At 45.5% G+C, this 18,788-nt stretch overlaps 1 protein-coding gene across 5 annotated transcripts in view; it reads right to left on the bottom strand.

Moving 5' to 3' along the window:
* Nucleotides 1–18,788, bottom strand: part of LOC110527925 (cadherin-4) — a 243,357-nt gene that overhangs the window by 104,682 nt on the left and 119,887 nt on the right. For 3 of the 5 annotated variants that reach the window (XM_036983417.1, XM_036983419.1, XM_036983418.1), the window contains exon 3: nucleotides 17,409–17,432. The exons of the other annotated variants lie outside the window; for them this stretch is intronic. In XM_036983417.1, coding sequence (XP_036839312.1) covers nucleotides 17,409–17,432 — 24 coding nt within the window. The remainder of the gene's footprint in view (nucleotides 1–17,408; nucleotides 17,433–18,788) is intronic. 5 annotated transcript variants of the gene reach the window in all.

Raw genomic sequence — 18,788 nt, 5'->3', positions numbered from 1 at the left:
CTAATACAATCTACATTCTGATTACAGACTTGACAGCAGTCCAAGCCTAGCAATGCTGATGTCATTGTGTGTACTCTGATTGTCGTTCAATAAATAGTGTCTGCCTGCGTTTCAGCAGTGGCCGTTCAGGCAGCGTGAGCCTCTAGAGGCAGGCCATTTGCTGTTTGATTAATCAGATCTGAGACGGCTGGAACTCCTGTTTATATTTGTTATCCTTTAGGGTGTGCTTTATTTCCTGCTTCAGACAAACACCGATTCATTTATCACGGTCTCCCTGGAAAAGACACCTGTCGCCACGCTGCCAATAGACAGAGGAGAGAAAAGGCCTGAGGGAAAACGAGATGTAGCGCAGCAGATGCTCCTCATCCTCAATATTTATCACACACTTTCACCCCTCCCCCCCAAAAAACCTGCTGATGCTAGCAGCAGCCACTTATAGTAGTGAGGGTGCATCGGTAAGCCTAGACCTCTGTGGAGGGAGGGAGGCATGGCCTACTTGTACAGAGGTGACCCCCATGTGTCTGCATGGCCCTCCCATTCACCATTGTTATTTATGAGCTTGTAAAGGTGTCCTTTTCCAAGGCGAATCATGGGGTTAGCATGCCACCTGTTTGAACAGTGGGATATGTACCAGGTAAATCATAACTGTACCCCACTCTACCATCCTGCAAAAGCTTTAAACAGCCAGTCCTGTAATGGTAACTTCTATAGCTGGGCTGTCAGGACCACTTACAACAGAAGAGTTTGGGCCCACCTCCGGCTCTGTAAAATTGGTCTCAAAATGCCTCCTTTGGTGCGTTTAAGGACAGACACATCTTTAGAGTTAAGCCGGGGCAAATACTTTAGTGCTGATTTCCCTATTTCCTCATCACAGGGGGTTGATGGCACCTTAATTGGGGAGGACGGGATTGTGGTAATGACTGGAGAAGAATAAGTGGAATGGTATCAGATACATGGTTTCCATGGTTTCCAGGTGTTTGATGCCATTCCAATTGCTCCGTTCTGGCCATTATTATGAGCCGTTCTCCCATCAACAGCCTCCTGTGTTCCTTGTAGATATAAAGCATTCATTTAGGCCACCAGTCCAGCAATGAAATAAGGGCGTAATCAATGGGGAAGATAATCTTGAGCTATTTTTGACTAAACAGAGGGTATAGGTTTGAAATGTCCTTATTAAGCACAGTTATGCTGAATAAGTACCCTTGGGGTTCATTATCTGTTCTTTAAAATGCATGACATTGAGGAGAGTTAACACAGAGCAGACGTCAGGCTGACAGGAGCACCACACTGTTTAACAGGGCTCTGCTAGCTCCTACCCATCATGCACTGGGGTGGATGCCGATTACTGTGCTTATTCTCTTGGAATTTGAGAAGCTCCACTGGGAAATCTTTTCTCCTCTGACTCCCTATCAGTAAGTAGGATAATAAGGAGTGCTGTCGTGCACTTTTAATACACACACTCTTTAATTTACATTTACACACCCACATGCACGCACAAGCACAGGGGGGCTAAGAACAAACAGACACTGTCGTCAATGGATGCAGGTGAACATTTGCACCACTTCAAAGCATCAAGGTTGAGCAGAGGGCTCCGTTTCCCATAATGAAGTGGAGACACTCAATGTAGTATTAACGCCTGGCTTCCCTTAAGGAGCTGCGAGGAATCTGGGAGGTAAGGAGAGGTCCTCAATATGCACACAGCCTATTTCCCTCTCACCACTGATAAAGACACACCACACAGGGGGCTTGAATGAAAGGGGCTGCAAATGGCCATTGATTTCTAATGGAGGACTTTTCCGGATCACCATGGGGCTGTCTGGGCCACGGCTCAGCCTTGGTCTATCACTCAAGGACATGATAGAGGATAGCATCGACCAGACCTTTCTCTCCACCAGACACCTGAGGGACCAACACACAGACCACAAAGACTGGAGAGCAGAGGAGCCTGCTCACATCTCAGGGGAACATCTCCCAGGAGGGTATGTCCTGTAATGGTAACTTCTATAGCTGGGCTGTCAGGGCCACTTACAACAGAGAAGAGTTTGGGCCCACCTCCGGCTCCGTACAATTGGTCTCAAAATGCCTCCTTTGGTGCGTTTAAGGACAGACACATCTAGAGTTAAGCCGGGGCAAATACTTTAGTGCTGATTTCCCTATTTCCCCATGGATATAAAGCATACCACCAGTAAGCCAAGCAATACAGGTGTAAGGGTGTAATCAAAGGGTAAGATATTCATCTCGAGCTATTTGTGATTATTAAACACAGAGGGTATAGGTTTTCAATTTCCTTATTAAGCACAGTTATGCTGAATAAGTGCCCTTGGGGTTCATTATCTGTTCTTTAAAATGCATGACATTGAGGACAGTTAACGCAGAGCAGACGTCAGGCTGACAGGAGCACCGCAGCACCATACTGTTTAACAGTAGCTCCTACCCATCATGCACCAGCACTGCTAGCAGCCAGTGATATTAATGCAGGAAAACTGAAATCCATTTTACCTCATTTCTACCAGCATGTCACCTGTGTAACTAGAGGGAAACATTTTTTTAGATCAGGGTTTACCAAATTCGGTCCTGGGGCCCCCCTGGGTGCACATTTCGGTTTTTGCTCTAGAACTACACATCAGAATAAAATAACTAACTCATCATCAAGCTTTGATTATTTGAATCCGCTGTGTGTGGTGGTGGGGGGGCTGCTCTAGATCACCTTTACTCCACACACAGAGACGTATACAAAGCACTCCCTCATCCTCTATTTGGCAAATCTGGCCATAACGCATCCTCCTGATTCCTGATTACAAGCAAAAACTCAAACAGGAAGTACCAGTAACACACTCAATTCGGAAGTGAACGATGAAGCGGATGCTAAGCTACAGGACTGTTTCGCTAGCTCAAACTGGAATATGTTCTGGGATTCCTCTGATGACATTGAGGAGTTTACCACATCTGTCCCCGGCTTCATTAATAAGTACATTGACGACGTCCCCACAGTGACCGTACGTACATATCCCAACCAGAAGTCATGGATTACAGACAACATCCGCACTGAGCTAAAGGCTAAAGCTGCCAGTTTCAACCAGTGGGATACTAACCCTGACGCTTATAAGAAATCATTGTATGTCGTCCGACGAATCCTACTACATCGGCTCTGATGCCTATACATAGCCATGTCATTATTTTTATTCGTTATTCACTGTGTCACTATTTCTATTTGTTCTTTCTTTTTTAAATGTATCTTTACTCGGCATTGTTGGAAAATGATTTCACTGTTCATCTACGAAGCATTTGACAAATTCATTTTGATTTGAACTGTAACGCCCAACCAGAGCTGTAGAGATAGTAACTTAATGTACTCGCTGAACTCAGTTACACTGACTGGGAGGAACTACACTCTTCCTGGTTCTGATGCATGCTGGGAGAACCTCCGAGGACATTAAGGCGATCGAGTGGTACTACCACTATGTACTACAGACTCCCCTCACAAATACTGTAGATGGTGCCAGTTCTCAGAAAAATATATGTTTGTGTGCGTCAGCAGTAGTTTGCAAAAAAGGCAATGAGCAAACCTAATGATGGTTCAAACCGAATGATGGTTCAAACCTATTGTATCTTAAGCCTTGAGGCACCACTTAAGCTCTCCCAAAATGTACAACAATGGTGCCGCTGCACATTACTGTTTACTGATTATGTTCAAATATTAAGAGTAAAAAAGTTGTTGGAAGGCCTTCTGTGCTCAGAATGGTGAACATTTGTATCGCTCTCAGCAGCAGAGCAACCGAGATTAGCACGTGACAAACACGGACATACAGCATAGCACAGAGTGCCACGTGTGATCGTTCCTGCACTTCTCAGCAACAAATGAAACACGCATGGAAACCCTGAGGCATACTAGTGTCAGGGGAGCTTCTCCTCTCACTATCCCCAGTGAAAGACCTTCTGACAGAGAGAGTAGGTGAGGCAGGAACACCACACAATCAACTGGGCTACAGGGTTGCGTGACTCAGTGTGGGATTCTGTAACATCAATGACTTCACACTTAGCACCACCTTTAGAGCCTTGACACACACCTCATCTTACAGCTACTCTTCACACAGTGCTCGCCATCCTCCTCACCTAGCGTGGGAGGGCGCAGAAACAGAATGGCTGTAATTGCTCTCTCTGCTCTGGCCTTAGTTGAACCACTAACTGCAGTAGTCTTCTGAGAAGGTACTTACCCAAGTGACAATTAAGGTAGATCTATGCTGTATTACACCTAGATCTATTATATGATATTTTCCATTCACCATAAAAAACGTGACATCTAATAGCAAGAGTTACCATCTCAATGGCAATATCCCCCTACAGCTGATCGTAGAGCTAATGTAATGTAGTGTAGCATACGTCACCCTAGTTATGAGCGTCAACTCATCTAATAAACAGCGTTGGACTGTGAGAGACCAGGGACAGGGAGGGGGTCAGGATGATGTACGGTGGAGGTCCTTCCTCTAGGAGCAGAAGTGTATCAGAACCGACCACAGCACGGACAATACCAGAGACCAGCTCGCTGTTAAAGAGATTGGCCCTGCCACTCCTGGCTGCCCTGGCACACACGCCCCTCCACCTGCAGGGGTAGGCCTGGGCAGCCACATTAACATCTGGAAGTAGACCAGGTGGGAGGAGAGGAAGGGGGTCAATGCAGCCATCACCCTGCCTGCCTTATAAAAACAGCAGCTGATTAATGTTGGATTCCTCCAACATCATTCCACTGCTATTACAGAACAGGCCAAAAGAGGTAGGGGTTGAGGGAGGGAGGGAGGGATGAAGAAAATATTTTATACAACCACTGTGACAAAGGAGAGGTCAAACATTCAGAGCGTTCTACTTTATTCCTGCTTGGCATCCAAAACAGGCAGTAGGCTATTATGTCTACCTGACATAATGCATAGTAACCATCCTGCCAAATGACATGTTCTCATCACAGGCTTTTTTTCATGATCTTGACAGTGGAGCGAAAGGAGTGGAGTGCTCTATAATTTGTCATCATCTTCAGTACATGGCCTCATTGAGTTCAATTCAGAACATAAAAATATGGTATAATTCATAGAACCTGATAAACATCAAACTCATAAGGCTCATCTCTATCTCATCTATAATCAGATTGGTCACATTATATCACCATGATCTTCCTGCGTGTCATATGGTAGCCTGCTGCCTGCCTGTACAACACACTGCAGTAGTGAGGCCGCTTTCAGAAATGAGGATTGCCAAAAATGGCGATGGTAATTCAGGCAGAATGGTGTGATGCTGCTAGTTGTGCGTGACTGGGGAGAGAAAAGGCAGACTAAGGTGAGGAGAATACTGTTTCTCTGTTTCTCAGACTTCACAGGAGCTGAATTAAGATGCAGGATGGTTTTCTGGAATCAACAGGATGTGCGGTGACTGCAGCCAGCAGCATTTCACAAGTCTGCTTCTATTTTTAACATGGTGCTATTTAACAACGTTTCACATGATTCTAATTCTGAATCTATTTTGGTGACAAAGCCTTCAAGACTAAGTGAAATGGAGCAGTAACTAAAGATCCATGTTATTTATTGTAATAGAACGTGTCCCTCTGAGACTTCCACTGTTCTACATATTTTCTTAAGAATGAAAATGAGGTATTAGTGAAGTTTAACTGACATTAATTTGCCAATTTAGGGTCAATTAATGTGATATTAGACCATGGCGGGAGGGCTCCAGTCTTCACGGGACACAGTTCTCTCAGCTTCTGACAGCTAAGACCCGGCCATGCACTGCATGAAAGCAGCCCTCACTGTAATGTCAAATAAATGACAGATTACACAAACAACAGTAGAGCAGTTGCACACACACACACACAGTCCAACACCTCCGTAGCATACAGCAGAACAGTAATCTGTGAGTATAGGGAACACACTCTGGAGCGGGAGTTTTGATTGACAGGGAAAGCACTCCCGCTGCTTTACCCATTTGACAGACAAAAGCATTGAAAAGCAGGAGAATTTATAGTAAAGCAGAGAAATTGCTTCGGAACGTTCAAACATGAAAGCAAACTTGGAGGATTGTGGATGCCTCTGACAAGCTGGAGTGTCGAGGCGAAGTGTGTGAAAAATAAGCTTTTCAAATTGGGGAACTTAATCCTCTTTGTGTTAGTGAAACTCGATGCCGATCATGAGCCTGCCTCTAGCAGGGCATGCCTCCCATGAGTGGCAGCTCCTCCCAAACACATCATAATTCCACACCCAATCTAGGGAAACGACATGGTTTTAAAGCTCTACGTTCCGTTGCTCCGCTCGATCGTGGTGGGAAAAGAGGGCCATAAAAAAGGGCTTTCTTTTTGTTCTAGAGACATGAGCAGGAGGGGAAAGGTTGTAATTTAACTGTTGGGGAACTGCAAGGAGCGATTGGCTTTAATAATGTCTCTACACTTTAATTTGAGTAGGGATTTGCCTGGATGAGGCCATCTCAGTGGGCCCGTAATGCTACAGTGTCTTTCAAATTATTCAGGGTGTGAGAAGAGAGGAGAAAAGAGAATAGGAGGAGAAGGAAGAGAGGACAGGATGAGAGGGAGATCGAATCATAGTGGGAGATAAAAGGGAGGAGAGGAAATTAAAGGTGTTAACGTTGAGATTTGACCAGGGATGTTTTCTTGATAAGTGCATGAATTGGACCATTTTCCTGTCCTGCTAAGCATTGAAAATGTAACGAGTACTTTTGGGTGTCAGGGAAAATGTATGGAATAAAAAGTACCTTATTTTCTTTAGGAATGTAGTGAAGTAAAAGTAAATATAATTAGTAAAGTACAGATACCCCAAAAAACGACTTAAGTAGACTCAAGACGCACCTCTCTTTGAGTCTCCTGTCTTTGTCAATGGACCCATAGTACAGCTGATCCCTTTTCAGTGAGGACCCAGAGCTGAGGTCTAAGCTCTGGGATCAAGTTGACGCTGCAGCTTTTCTCGTAGAGATGCTTTGTATTGTCTCAATACTTTTATAGGGGCGATTGATGAAGGGAAAACCTATATGGCATTTTCAGCACCGTATCTTATGCCTCTGAAGACGCTATGGCTCAAGGTTTGACAGTACGTTACATTTTATTTATTTGACCTTTGTTTAACTAGGTTACATTATAAATTGGGCTGGAAATAGTTGCTTTCCGTTGTTGTCATTTCTATTTGAAAATTCCAAGCATACCCAGCTAGAACATTTGGTTCCTAAGAAGTTATGGGAACGTAGATTTTTGGTTTCCCATTGGTTCTGGGAATGAAGCCATAATTTTCCTGACCACTAAAAAGGAATTTTTTTTTTTTAAACGTTCTGAGGATGGAAGTGAAAATTTCACCTGTTCAAGGAACATTAATTGTTAGGTTACAGGGAGGTTCTGAGAACATTTTACTATGGTTCCTGAAAGTTTTCCTGGGAGGTTTAATGAACGTTCTGAGGTTATTTGAACGTAATTAAATAAACTAAGCTGTTCTCAGAATGTTAACTGCTTTGAACTCCAAGCTCAGATAGGACACATGGAAATTAATTTGCTTAGGCATTAATCATGCAAACACATATTTTTTTTATTGTTGCATGGCATCAGCGAGATTCAAACCTATGATCTTCTGCTCCCTCTCCATGGAATTAGTCCACTGCGCCACCAGGATGGAGCTAGCATGCCATGCTTGTTGTTGTTTTTTAGCTCATACAAAGCTGTTCATTTTAGTCTATTCAAACAGACCCTGGAAAACAGGCATTCATTAAGATCAGGTGTGGCAAATTAGTGGGCGTGGCCTGAACACACTTAACAAGATAGAGGATAGAGAGAGTTTTGTTAATGCTGAGAATGGAATGTATGGAGGGTACTGCAGGATTTTTTCAACTAGGCACCACACCTGGCCAACTGAACTAATTGATCAGTTCAGTGATTGCATAAATTCAACACACCTGGTCTTCCTGGTCGATTAAATCTAAAACTGCGTAACGCCAGGGTTGCCTACCCCTGGAATATGTTTTTAAATAACATTCTTGGAACGTTACTAATGTATTTTGGTGGAAAGTTCTTAATGTTCTGAGAACATGACTTGAAATAGAACCATGAAGAAACCTGCAGAAAGCATTATGCTAAAGTACTGAAATTCCCACAGAAGAACATTATTTCTTAACCTTCTGCCAATAATACTTTAAAAAGAACCATGAGGAAACCTGTATAAAGCGTTATGCAAAAGTACTGAAATTCCCACCTACAAAACATATGGTTCTCAGAATGTTATGTGCTAGCTGGGTATCCTGCACCATTCTCAGAACGTTGTGGCAAGGTTCTATGCAAAATAACCATAGGACAACCATGCTCTCACCAACCTCTAAGAAACATATGGTTCTCAGAACATTGTGTGCTAGCTGGGTAACCATCTGCCATATGTCTTGAGTGACTTCACTTCAACTGTCTTCAGGAGCTCCAAATCATGCTTGAAAAAAAAAAACACTTTTAATTGGCATTGAGGGGGAAGAGGGGCAGAAGGCCTCCCAATCCACCACATTTCAGAGAAAGCCTGCGCAAAAGATCAAGCAATGTATCCTCTGCTTGGAGAGTGCCAAAAGACAGCCCACACAAACCCATAGTCAGTGTGAGATATGCACTGCAAAATGTTCAAACCAAAATAAAATGTAAAGAGTGTCATTACAGTGTGCATTTAGAACATGTGTGTGTTAAAAGTGTGTATATAAAAAAATCCCTGCACTCTGCTCTGGAGCTGTGGAGGTAGATATAGTACTTTCAGATCACTAGAGAGCTGTATTAGAGATCCACCAATCTGTTTTTCACAGCAGGGCCCTGAGCCAGCAACCTGGAGCTACTGTAGTACCCTCCAGCAGGCAATAAGGCTATTTCAGCAGGCCACTTGGAGAGCAAAGCAGCGCCTCAATTAGGCTGACAGAAATGGCCTTCCTGAGACATGAAGGTAAAGCAGGACCAGGGGTTTTCTCCTTTCAACGCATCGGCTCCTGGACATTGTGTTGTGCAGTGTGTCTGCAGACATTAGCTTATGTTTTTGCAGTAGGTTTACAGACATTTCTCAGCCCATTAGCTGCTCTTTCAACCCAAACCGCTACTCAAAGCTACAGTGAGAAGAACAGCACTTTCAAGGCTGTTGAGGAGCTGATGAAAGAGAGTTTCTGTGTTCAAATGATTCCACATTGCTCTCAAGGATACATACAGAATTAAGCAGAGAGCCTTGGGGAAAATCGGTGCAATACAGCAACACCTTTAATCACGACACAATACTGTTTAATTTTGAAAATGGATAGTCCCCTTTCGGTCAGTCAACTTCGGTACAACATACTACGTGGAGTCGCACTCTCAAAGGATCTACAATCCCGCCTGACAAGGCCAATGAAATCCACGCCTCTCTGAAGGCCCTGCCTTCCACAGGTGAAATATTCCGCTTTTCACCTTGGTTTGAACAGGAACAATTCAAGCTACTAACACAAACAATTGAAACATGAGACGGTCTTAAGTTGCGCCAACTAAACTGTCCCTTAGTGGTAGAGCATGCTCACCTCTGGTCGTTGTGTGTTGAAGTTTGTCTAGTTCTCATAAGTTTCCTAACCACGAGCAATTAGACAATTATTTGAATTGCTTGGCCTGGCTTTAGCAATAAGTAAGATGGCTAACGTGACCGAAATGACGAAGGTTAACAAGCCGGGTTCGGGTTCGTTACAATGCCCCAATGAATTAAAAGTAACTCAAGTTGGTTGTCTTGTACATCTCAGGGCGGTGCATGCTCAGTCTGCCCTCGCTCGAATCAGTTTGTTTGCGAGACTAGAGGACAGCTGGCACTGTTCTCCTACTAGTCCACGGTGCATGTTCTCTTGACAATCGTGTAGCATTCTTTAGGTGTTTCCAATAGTGGCTCCCTCTCCCGGGTGCCCGTACCTCAGTCTGAGTTGTGGGACGCAGAGATGATTTGGGTCATTGGTCGGGTCAAATGTCTCCCGGCTCCTGTGTGCTCGGTCTCCGGTAACGGGAGGCTACTTGAAGACAGAGGGCGACCAGGTTCTGTGTGTATCCCCCGTCACCTGTGTTGTCCTTGTTTGAGCACCTCGGCAATCCGCTACTACGTAGACTTTGAAGACCAGGCTAGCTAACATGCGTTGTATAACGTGCTACCGGGGTTAGCTAACTAGCCGAGGCAAGATTATACTACTATTCCAGTAGTAGCTATCTTGTTGCTTTTCAAACAAAATCAAATTGTATTTGTCATGTGCTCCGAATAAACAGTTATAGGGTTTACCGTGAAAAGCTTACTTATGAGCCCTTTCCCAACAACGCATAGTTAAAAAGTAAGAAAAATGTGCATAAAATGTCAAAGTATTTTTTTTATTTTTTTATTTCACCTTTATTTAACCAGGTAGGCTAGTTGAGAACAAGTTCTCATTTGCAACTGCGATCTGGCCAAGACAAAGCATAGCAATTCGACACATACAACAACATAGAGTTACACATGGAATAAACAAAACATACAGTCAATAATACAGTAGAACAAAAGAAAACAAAAAGTCTATATACAGTGAGTGCAAATGAGGTAAGATAAGGGAGTTAAGGCAATAAATAGGCCATTGTGGCAAAGTAATTACAATATAGCAATTAAACACTGGAATGGTAGATGTGCAGAAGATGAATGTGCAAGTAGAGATACTGGGATGCAAAGGAGCAAGATAAATAAATACTGTATGGGGATGAGGTAGGTAGATAGATGGGCTATGTACAGGTGCAGTGATCTGTGAGCTGCTCTGACAACTGGTGCTTAAAGCTAGTGAGGGAGATATGAGTCTCCAGCTTCAGGGATTTTTGCAGTTCGTTCCAGTCATTGGCAGCAGAGAACTGGAAGGAAAGACGACCAAAGGAGGAATTGGCTTTGGGGGTGACCAGTGAAATATACGTGCTGGAGCGCGTGCTACGAGTGGGTGCTGCGATGGTGACCAGTGAGCTGAGATAAGGCGGGGCTTTACCTAGCAGAGACTTCTAGATAACCTGTAGCAAGTGGGTTTGGCGACGCATATGAAGTGAGGGCCAACTAACGAGAGCATACAGGTCGCAATGGTGGGTAGTGTATGGGGCTTGGGAGACAAAACGGATGGCACTGTGATAGACTGCATCCAGTTTGTTGAGTAGAGTGTTGGAGGTTATTTTATAGATGACATCACCAAAGTCGAGGATCGGTAGGATGGTCAGTTTTACAAGGGTATGTTTGGCAGCATAAGTGAAGGATGCTTTGTTGCAATATAGGAAGCCAATTCTAGATTTAATTTTGGATTGGAGATGCTTAATGTGAGTCTGGAACGAGAGTTTACAGTCTAACCAGACACCTAGGTATTTGTAGCTGTCCACGTATTCTAAGTCAGAGCCGTCCAGAGTAGTGATGCTGGACAGGCGAGCAGGTGCGGGCAGTGATCGGTTGAATAGAATGCATTTAGTTTTCCCTGCATTTAAGAGCAGTTGGAGGCCACGGAAGGAGAGTTGTATGGCATTGAAGCTCGTCTGGAGGTTAGTTAACACAGTGTCCAGAGAGGGGCCAGAAGTGTACAGAATGGTGTTGTCTGCGTAGAGGTGTACCAGAGAATCACCAGCAGCAAGAGCAACATCATTGATGTATACAGAGAAGAGAGTCGGCCCGAGGATTGAACCCTGTGGCACCCCCATAGAGACAGCCAGAGGTCCGGACAACAGGCCCTCCGATTTGACACACTGGACTCTATCAGAGAAGTAGTTGGTAAACCAGGCGAGGCCATCATTTGAGAAACCAAGGCTGTCGAGTCTGCCAATAAGAATGTGGTGATTGACAGAGTCGAAAGCCTTGGCCAGGTCGATGAATACGGCTGCACAGTAATGTCTCTTATCGATGCGGTTATGATGTCGTTTAGGACCTTGAGCGTGGCTGAGGTGCACCCATGACCAGCTCTGAAACCCGATTGCATAGCGGAGAAGGTACGGTGGGATTCGAAATGGTCGGTAATCTGTTTGTTAACTTAGCTTTCGAAGACCTTAGAAAGACAGGGTAGGATAGATATAGGTCTGTAGCAGTTTGGGTCTAGAGTGTCACCCCCTTTGAAGAGGGGGATGACCACGGCAGCTTTCCAATCTTTGGGAATCTCAGACGATACGAAAGAGAGGTTGAACAGGCTAGGAATAGGAGTTGCAACAATTTCGACAGATCATTTTAGAAAGAGAGGGTCCAGATTGTCTAGCCCGGCTGATTTGTAGGGGTTCAGATTTTGCAGCTCTTTCAGAACATCAGTTATCTGGATTTGGGTAAAGGAGAAATGGTGGGGGCTTTGGCGGGTTGCAGTGGAGGGTGTCGGGCAGTAGACCGGGGTAGGGGTAGCCAGGTGGAAAGCATGGCCAGCCGTAGAGAAATGCTTACTGAAATTCTCAATTATAGTGGATTTATCGGTGGCGACAGTGTTTCCTAGCCTCAAAGCAGTGGGCAGCTGGGAGGAGGTGCTCTTATTCTCCATGGACTTTACAGTGTCCCAGAACTTTTTTGAGTTAGTACTACAGGATGCAAATTTCTGATTGAAAAACCTTTGCTTTCCTAACTGACTGTGTATATTTGTTCCTAACTTCCCTGAAAAGTTGCATACCACGGGGGCTATTCGATGCGAATACAGAACGCCACAGGATGTTTTTGTGCTGGTCAAGGGCAGACAGGTCTGGAGAGAACCAAGGACTATATCTATTCCTAGTTATACATTTTTTGAATGGGGCATGCTCATTTAAGATGGTGAGGAAGGCACATTTAAAGAATAGCCATGTAGTAACTCAATAAAATAACAATACCAGTACTGAGTCAATGTGTAGTGGTACGAGGTAGTTGAGGTAATTGAGGTAATATGTACATGTAGGTCGGGATAAAAGTCACTCGGCAATCAGGATAGATAATAAACAGAGTAGCAACAGTGTCTGTGAAGAGTGTAAAAGTGCGTGTGTGAGTGTGTGTGTGGTCAATATGCATTTGTGTTTTTTGTGTGTGAGCGTATCTAGTAAGTGTGTGTTTGTGTGTGTGTGCTTGTCGGAGTATCAGTGATTGTGAATAGAGCCGGTACAAGAGCCATTTGAAAAACTGTTCAGCAGTCTTATGGCTTTTGGGGTAGAAACTCTTCAGGAGCCTTTTGAGCCTTGTACCAAGAGTGGGCCGGGCTTTAGGCAAACCTTGGCACATAAACACAGTTTGTTTCAACCCCAAGATCCACATTGTTCACGGGGTGTCAAAAGTGTTGTATCTCCACGTTCAGACACACCGGTGTCAAGGGTGGTGAAAATGAAAGAAGAACCAACCTCTTCCCGCCCCTTCAGATGGCACTTCACGGGTCTTGCTCTCTGCTCCGACCAATGGAGCGCATGCGCAGTGTTGCCCTGGATCATGCGAACAGTGGCATCAGGGTACAAGGCTACATTTAGTTGTGCGTCCTGCATGCTTCTGCAGCGTCATCACTTCAACTGTTCCCGAGGCCTCAGCACCCGTTTTGAGGGAGGGAATATCCTCTAGTCTCCAGAAGCAGACAATCTGAGTGGTTCCTATTTCAAAGATCCAGGAGGGCTGGAACAGTCGGTATTTTCTGGCTCCGAAAAGGAACATGACTTTGCATCCCATTCTAGACCTTCTGTACATACCCTCAGCAAGCACATTAGAGTCTACAAACTCAGCGCATTTTGTTTCTGTGTTTCGAGCTAGATTCACTTGCTTATCGCTCTTTTATATCCACACGGAGGTTGTCAGGGTTCAGACTCTGCTTTCGGCTGGGTCACACAGTGTATTTTTGACTACGCCTATTGGAGCTGATGGCTTCTGTGATGGATGTCGTTCCCGTGGGGCTATTGTAGATGAGGCCCTTCCATGGCTGAGTGCTAGACACTCATCTGGACACATCTCGCAGCCTAAGCCAGTTGCATTGGGTGTCCCTGTCAGGCCTATGGGCCATGGCCCCGGCTGAGTTGTATGCCACAAGGTTACCACAACAGGACCATCCCCCAATTTGTGGGGTATGGACACTGGTGGGAAGCGCACCTCATTTCAATTAGCTGGAGCTCCTAACTGTGTATCTGGTACTCAGGCACTTCCCCTGGTTTTGTCAGGCCGGCTTGTGCAGGTCAGAACTGACATTATGTCGGTGATGGCGTTTATCAACAGACGGGGAGACTCCCGTCTCTCTCCCTCCTAACCTTGGCTCGCTCCCTATTGCTGGGAAGCAGTGCGAGATAATTTATCCAGGTGGGACCCTCTCAGGAGTGGAGGCTACACCCCTGGGTGGTCTCCAGGGATGGGAAATTTTCGTCAGGGCCGACGTAGGTCTTGACGCAATTGCAGTGTCGTCTATTTTTCTCGGTGAGGCACCCGAGTGCCCTGTTGAGAACAGACGTTCTGCCGCACCAGTGGCATTGGACCCTACTTTATGCATTTCTGCCAGTGGTTCCGATTCAGCCCATGTTGGAGAGGGCGAGCCGGGAGGGCTTATTGTTGATTCTTGTGGCTCCTCATTGGCCCAGGCAGCCTTGGTTCGGAGATCATTTGCCTTTTAGACGGGGACCCATGGCAACTCCCATTGGCAGGGACCTGTTGTCCCAGGCGCACGGCCTGGCCCCTTAGAAGGCCAATCTGAAGGCTAGAGGTTTACCTCCAAATGTTATTGCTACCATTCAGTCTGCTAGGTCGCCCTCCATGAGAGGGCTGTATGCGTTTGAGCTCTAATGCCAAGATAAAGGACTTGTTCCTTTCAGTGCTCTGTGTGGGACATCCTTATGTTCCTACAAGAGCTTTTCGAGCAGGGGCAGGCATTTTCCACGTTAAAAGTGTACATGGCCGCTATCTCAGTGTTTCATATGGAAATTGATGGACCCTCACCGGGGCCCCACCCCATAGGTGTGCGGTTCCTGAAAGGTGTACATCGTCTTAGACCGGCCTCCAAACCTATTGGGCCCACATGGGACTAGGCACTGGTTTTGGAGCCACTGTGTTCCACTCCCTTTGAGCCACTGGAGTTGGTGGATCTGAAGATCCTCTCCTACAACACCCCCTGCTAATGGTTTCGGCCTCAGCTTAAGGTGTCGGGGATCTCCAAGCATTATTCGGTACTCAGTTCGCCCCGGGCGACTCTAAGGTGAGGTTGCGTCCAACTGAAGGAATGAATCAGAGCCTCACTCTTATCACCTGTGGATTCTGGGGTTTTCAGTGGGCGAGGATTTCAATGGCCTTGACTGGCGTGATTGTAGCTCTTTCAACTGAAGTCGCGAGAGTGCGACTCCCCATAGTATGTTGTACATCGTTTCCCTCCTTCAGGGAACAGTAGCTACAGTCATAATGTTACGTTCATGTACTGCATCAGCCGGGAAAGAATATTTGCAGTGTTCAACATCCCTTGCATTACTCTCCAAATAAAAGACAATTACTAAGGAATTTCTAATCTGTATGGCCTTTATAACTGAACATCAAGCACTTAGAGAACATACAGGTACTGAGAGGGGAATAAATGTAGCCTCTCGGCTATTTTGTATTGCCATAAGCAATATATGGCTCCATGTTTTATGGGTTTGCCGATGTGTTCTGCTCCCCTATTTGGTCCTGACACAGTTAAGGCAGTTTCCAGTGCAGTTGATGGGGCTGAACAATTTGCTTGACTGGCAGAAAAACCATAATCAATCCGGAGATTACAGATAAAGGCACTAAAACCAGCCAGGCACAGCATTTTCTCTTATCGCAATTACACCTAGGCATCCTGTCTCAGGTACAGACAATTAAGCCGAGAGAGAAAGCTCCCAGCCACTTGACATTGAGGGTGCTATCTGGCACACCAGAACACAGGGCTGAAAGAGCCTTTTTGAGGACAGGGCGAAAGGGGGGGGGGGGGGGGGGGGGGGGGGGGGTGACTGTAACCCCCTTTTTTTTTTATTACACACAATGGCTGCTTTTACAAATGCAGCCCAATTCTGATTGTTTGCCCAATTATTGCCCGGAGAAGAGTCTGCAGTAGTGCATGTGCTTTAGTCATTATAAACTGTGATAAGTGCGCGCCCCCGCGCCCCCCCCCCCCGCCGCCGCCTACTAGCAGTAGTGTACAAAGAGGCCAAGGGCACAGAGACCTTGCACTAACTCTCCCTCATCTCACGTATTCATCCGCCTTTCACTCCTTCCCTTTCATTACTTACTTCACACTTTCCCTCCTCTGAAATAGCATTCACATTATGTCCTGATTTTCCAACATGGGACCTAGTAGTAGAGAGAATGCATGCCCTGTCCCCTTTGTCTTCCTCCCCCTCTCGGAGATGACATGGCTAGCACGACACCTTACGACTACTTACTAATAATAAGTCATAATTCCATGTCTCATTTACTACAATATCTCCCTCCATATATCCCCACCAATGTCACCTCAACCTACAGGGTATGATTTGACCATTCATGGGATGCACATACTGTATGAGCTCCACAGACAAATGCTGGTGCATTGACAGAACGTGAGTTTCCCCACACATCAAAGACCTGTGCATGCATCCTTCAAACACAAAGCTCTATCATTGCTGCTTTGTCTGTTCACCCGTACCCGTCCTAAACCCATCTCTGATAACGCAGCCAGGCTGTTTGAGGCTGTTTGAGGCTGTTTGCAGAGTGAGAGAAGGCAGCTCTAAGCAGATGCAACCGACTGCACCACATTAGGGCACACAGGGGTTTTATGCATGCCTGCCCGGTCCCTGGGATCTGCAGGTAGACCGGTCCAGACTCAATAGGCTCTTATTACAGCCCGTACATAGACCGTACGGACCGTACCGCAGACAATTTTATATCTCGATTTGAGTGGAAATGGGTGATCACCATGCTCCTCCAAGCACGAAACAGCAGCACAGAGGAAGCCTATGTGGGGAGTCAAATGTCAAATGAAAATCGAGAGACGGGCTCTGGAGGAGACGTGGTTCATCTGCTCCTTCTATGGGCCATGTGGAGATGAACTGAAGACCATTATAGTCCACTGTATGAAGACAAATAGACAGTGGGCAGGAGATACAGCAGACTACTAGAAATATGATATCATTAGAGTCACAGAGGGCCAATCGGCTAAATAGGACAGAGTGAATATATACAATATATGCCAAATTCAAACTCTGATTGGCCACATGGGTCTAGTGATGCTGTTTTGGTAATTACATTGGGTAGATGTTTTTCCCTTTCCAACATTGCTGTGATATGAAATGTGGTGAAGAGGAAAATAGCTTTGCGGCTGACGCAAACAACGTTCTGTGCTCATGGCATCAAACTCCCCCTGAGACAAACATCTGAGATGTCTCTCTACACACTCATCCACACAAACATCGCCAATCTGGCTCAGTCAAATCAGCCGTCTCTAAAATCAGGGAAACGTGCCTCTGCAGTACTTACCACGTTCACTCGACAGGGTGGTGTCTGTCAGGGACAGAGGGAGGGAGGGAGCGAGAAGAGAGAGAGAGGGAGCGAGAAGAGAGAGAGAGGGAGCGAGAAGAGAGAGAGAGGGGGAGGGAGGGAGGGAGGGAGGGAGGGAGAATACAACGATTAGAACAACATGCAAGCTCTCAAGCTGCCATACAATACTTTTGTCATTTAACAATAGAGAGTGATTAAGGAAAATAGAAATAACTGAAGAAACGTGATCACACACAATAAAAACAAACACACATTCTACTTAGTAAGTTGCTGAGCAGACCTCCACCTCTACCACGAGTAAAGAAAAAGGCGTTCACATACTTTCATCCCCTCCAAAGAAAAGCACGTTCTTGTTCCACAGCAGAAGAACGTGACCTTATTGTTCAAATATTCTACATCACTTCAAATACAGAGAGCAGTTGTGCATGGATTATAGTCTGTTGTGTACTGCACACACTGCAATTCAACTGGACCAGTTTGCTGCTCTCCCCTTTCCGTACGTTTTGCCTCGAGCACTTAGATACTTTAACTGGGACACACCCCAGTTGTTGTGATGTCTATAATGCAATACTGCTCAAACGGAATGAACTCTGCACAACGCTATGTTTATGTACATCTTTATTGAGATATAAGCATCACAGCTGGATAAGGAGCGACGCGGCAAGGTGTTTGTGTTGCTAGAGACAGTTGCTCTCGGTGCCACCTACCCCTCCAAGGCCATCGAACGGAGACGCTGCACACAGATTTGATGAGAGACCATTTCAAATGGCTCCGTTTAACATTCATTGCTCTCATTTCGGCACCGGGCATCACAGGAAGTCGAAAGCTGACAACAACACCCCCTGCCAAGTCACCCCACCCCCCTGCTCACCAACATGACCCTCAAATTGTTGTTCTATCACAGCAAACCACTTTGTAGCACAATGGAGCACACTGGTAACTGAGTCCGGCATGTGTGCAGAATCTGAACGAGCCTCAGAGAGAGCGAAGGTTGCCAGGCACTCTCGGAGGGCCCCCCAAAAAGTCACCGTCTTGGATGAGGGGAAAACATGGCCCATAATATACTGTACTTTCTCTCACTTCTTTGGTCAGGTTGTTTCTAAATACTTGGGGAAATGATTTGCAGACCATCTGACTGACTGATGCATTGCGCAGAGTAAGTGTCAAATAAGTAAATGCATTAACATGGTTAGCAAATGAAGCATGATAATTACCATTCACTTCTTCAATACGGTCTGGTAAATTCCATTCTAAACCTGTAGAACATATTGCTCTATCCTATTTTTTTGTAGAACCCAACAAGCAACAACATCCAAACGCAGTACAAACCCGTCAATATTTTAAGCGTCTTGGAATGCC

Source organism: Oncorhynchus mykiss, chromosome 7 (assembly GCF_013265735.2).
Source record: "Oncorhynchus mykiss isolate Arlee chromosome 7, USDA_OmykA_1.1, whole genome shotgun sequence".
Lineage (NCBI taxonomy): Eukaryota > Metazoa > Chordata > Actinopteri > Salmoniformes > Salmonidae > Oncorhynchus > Oncorhynchus mykiss.
The sequence above is the reverse complement of the archived record's forward strand: the minus strand, read 5'-3'. Positions and strand labels throughout refer to the sequence as shown.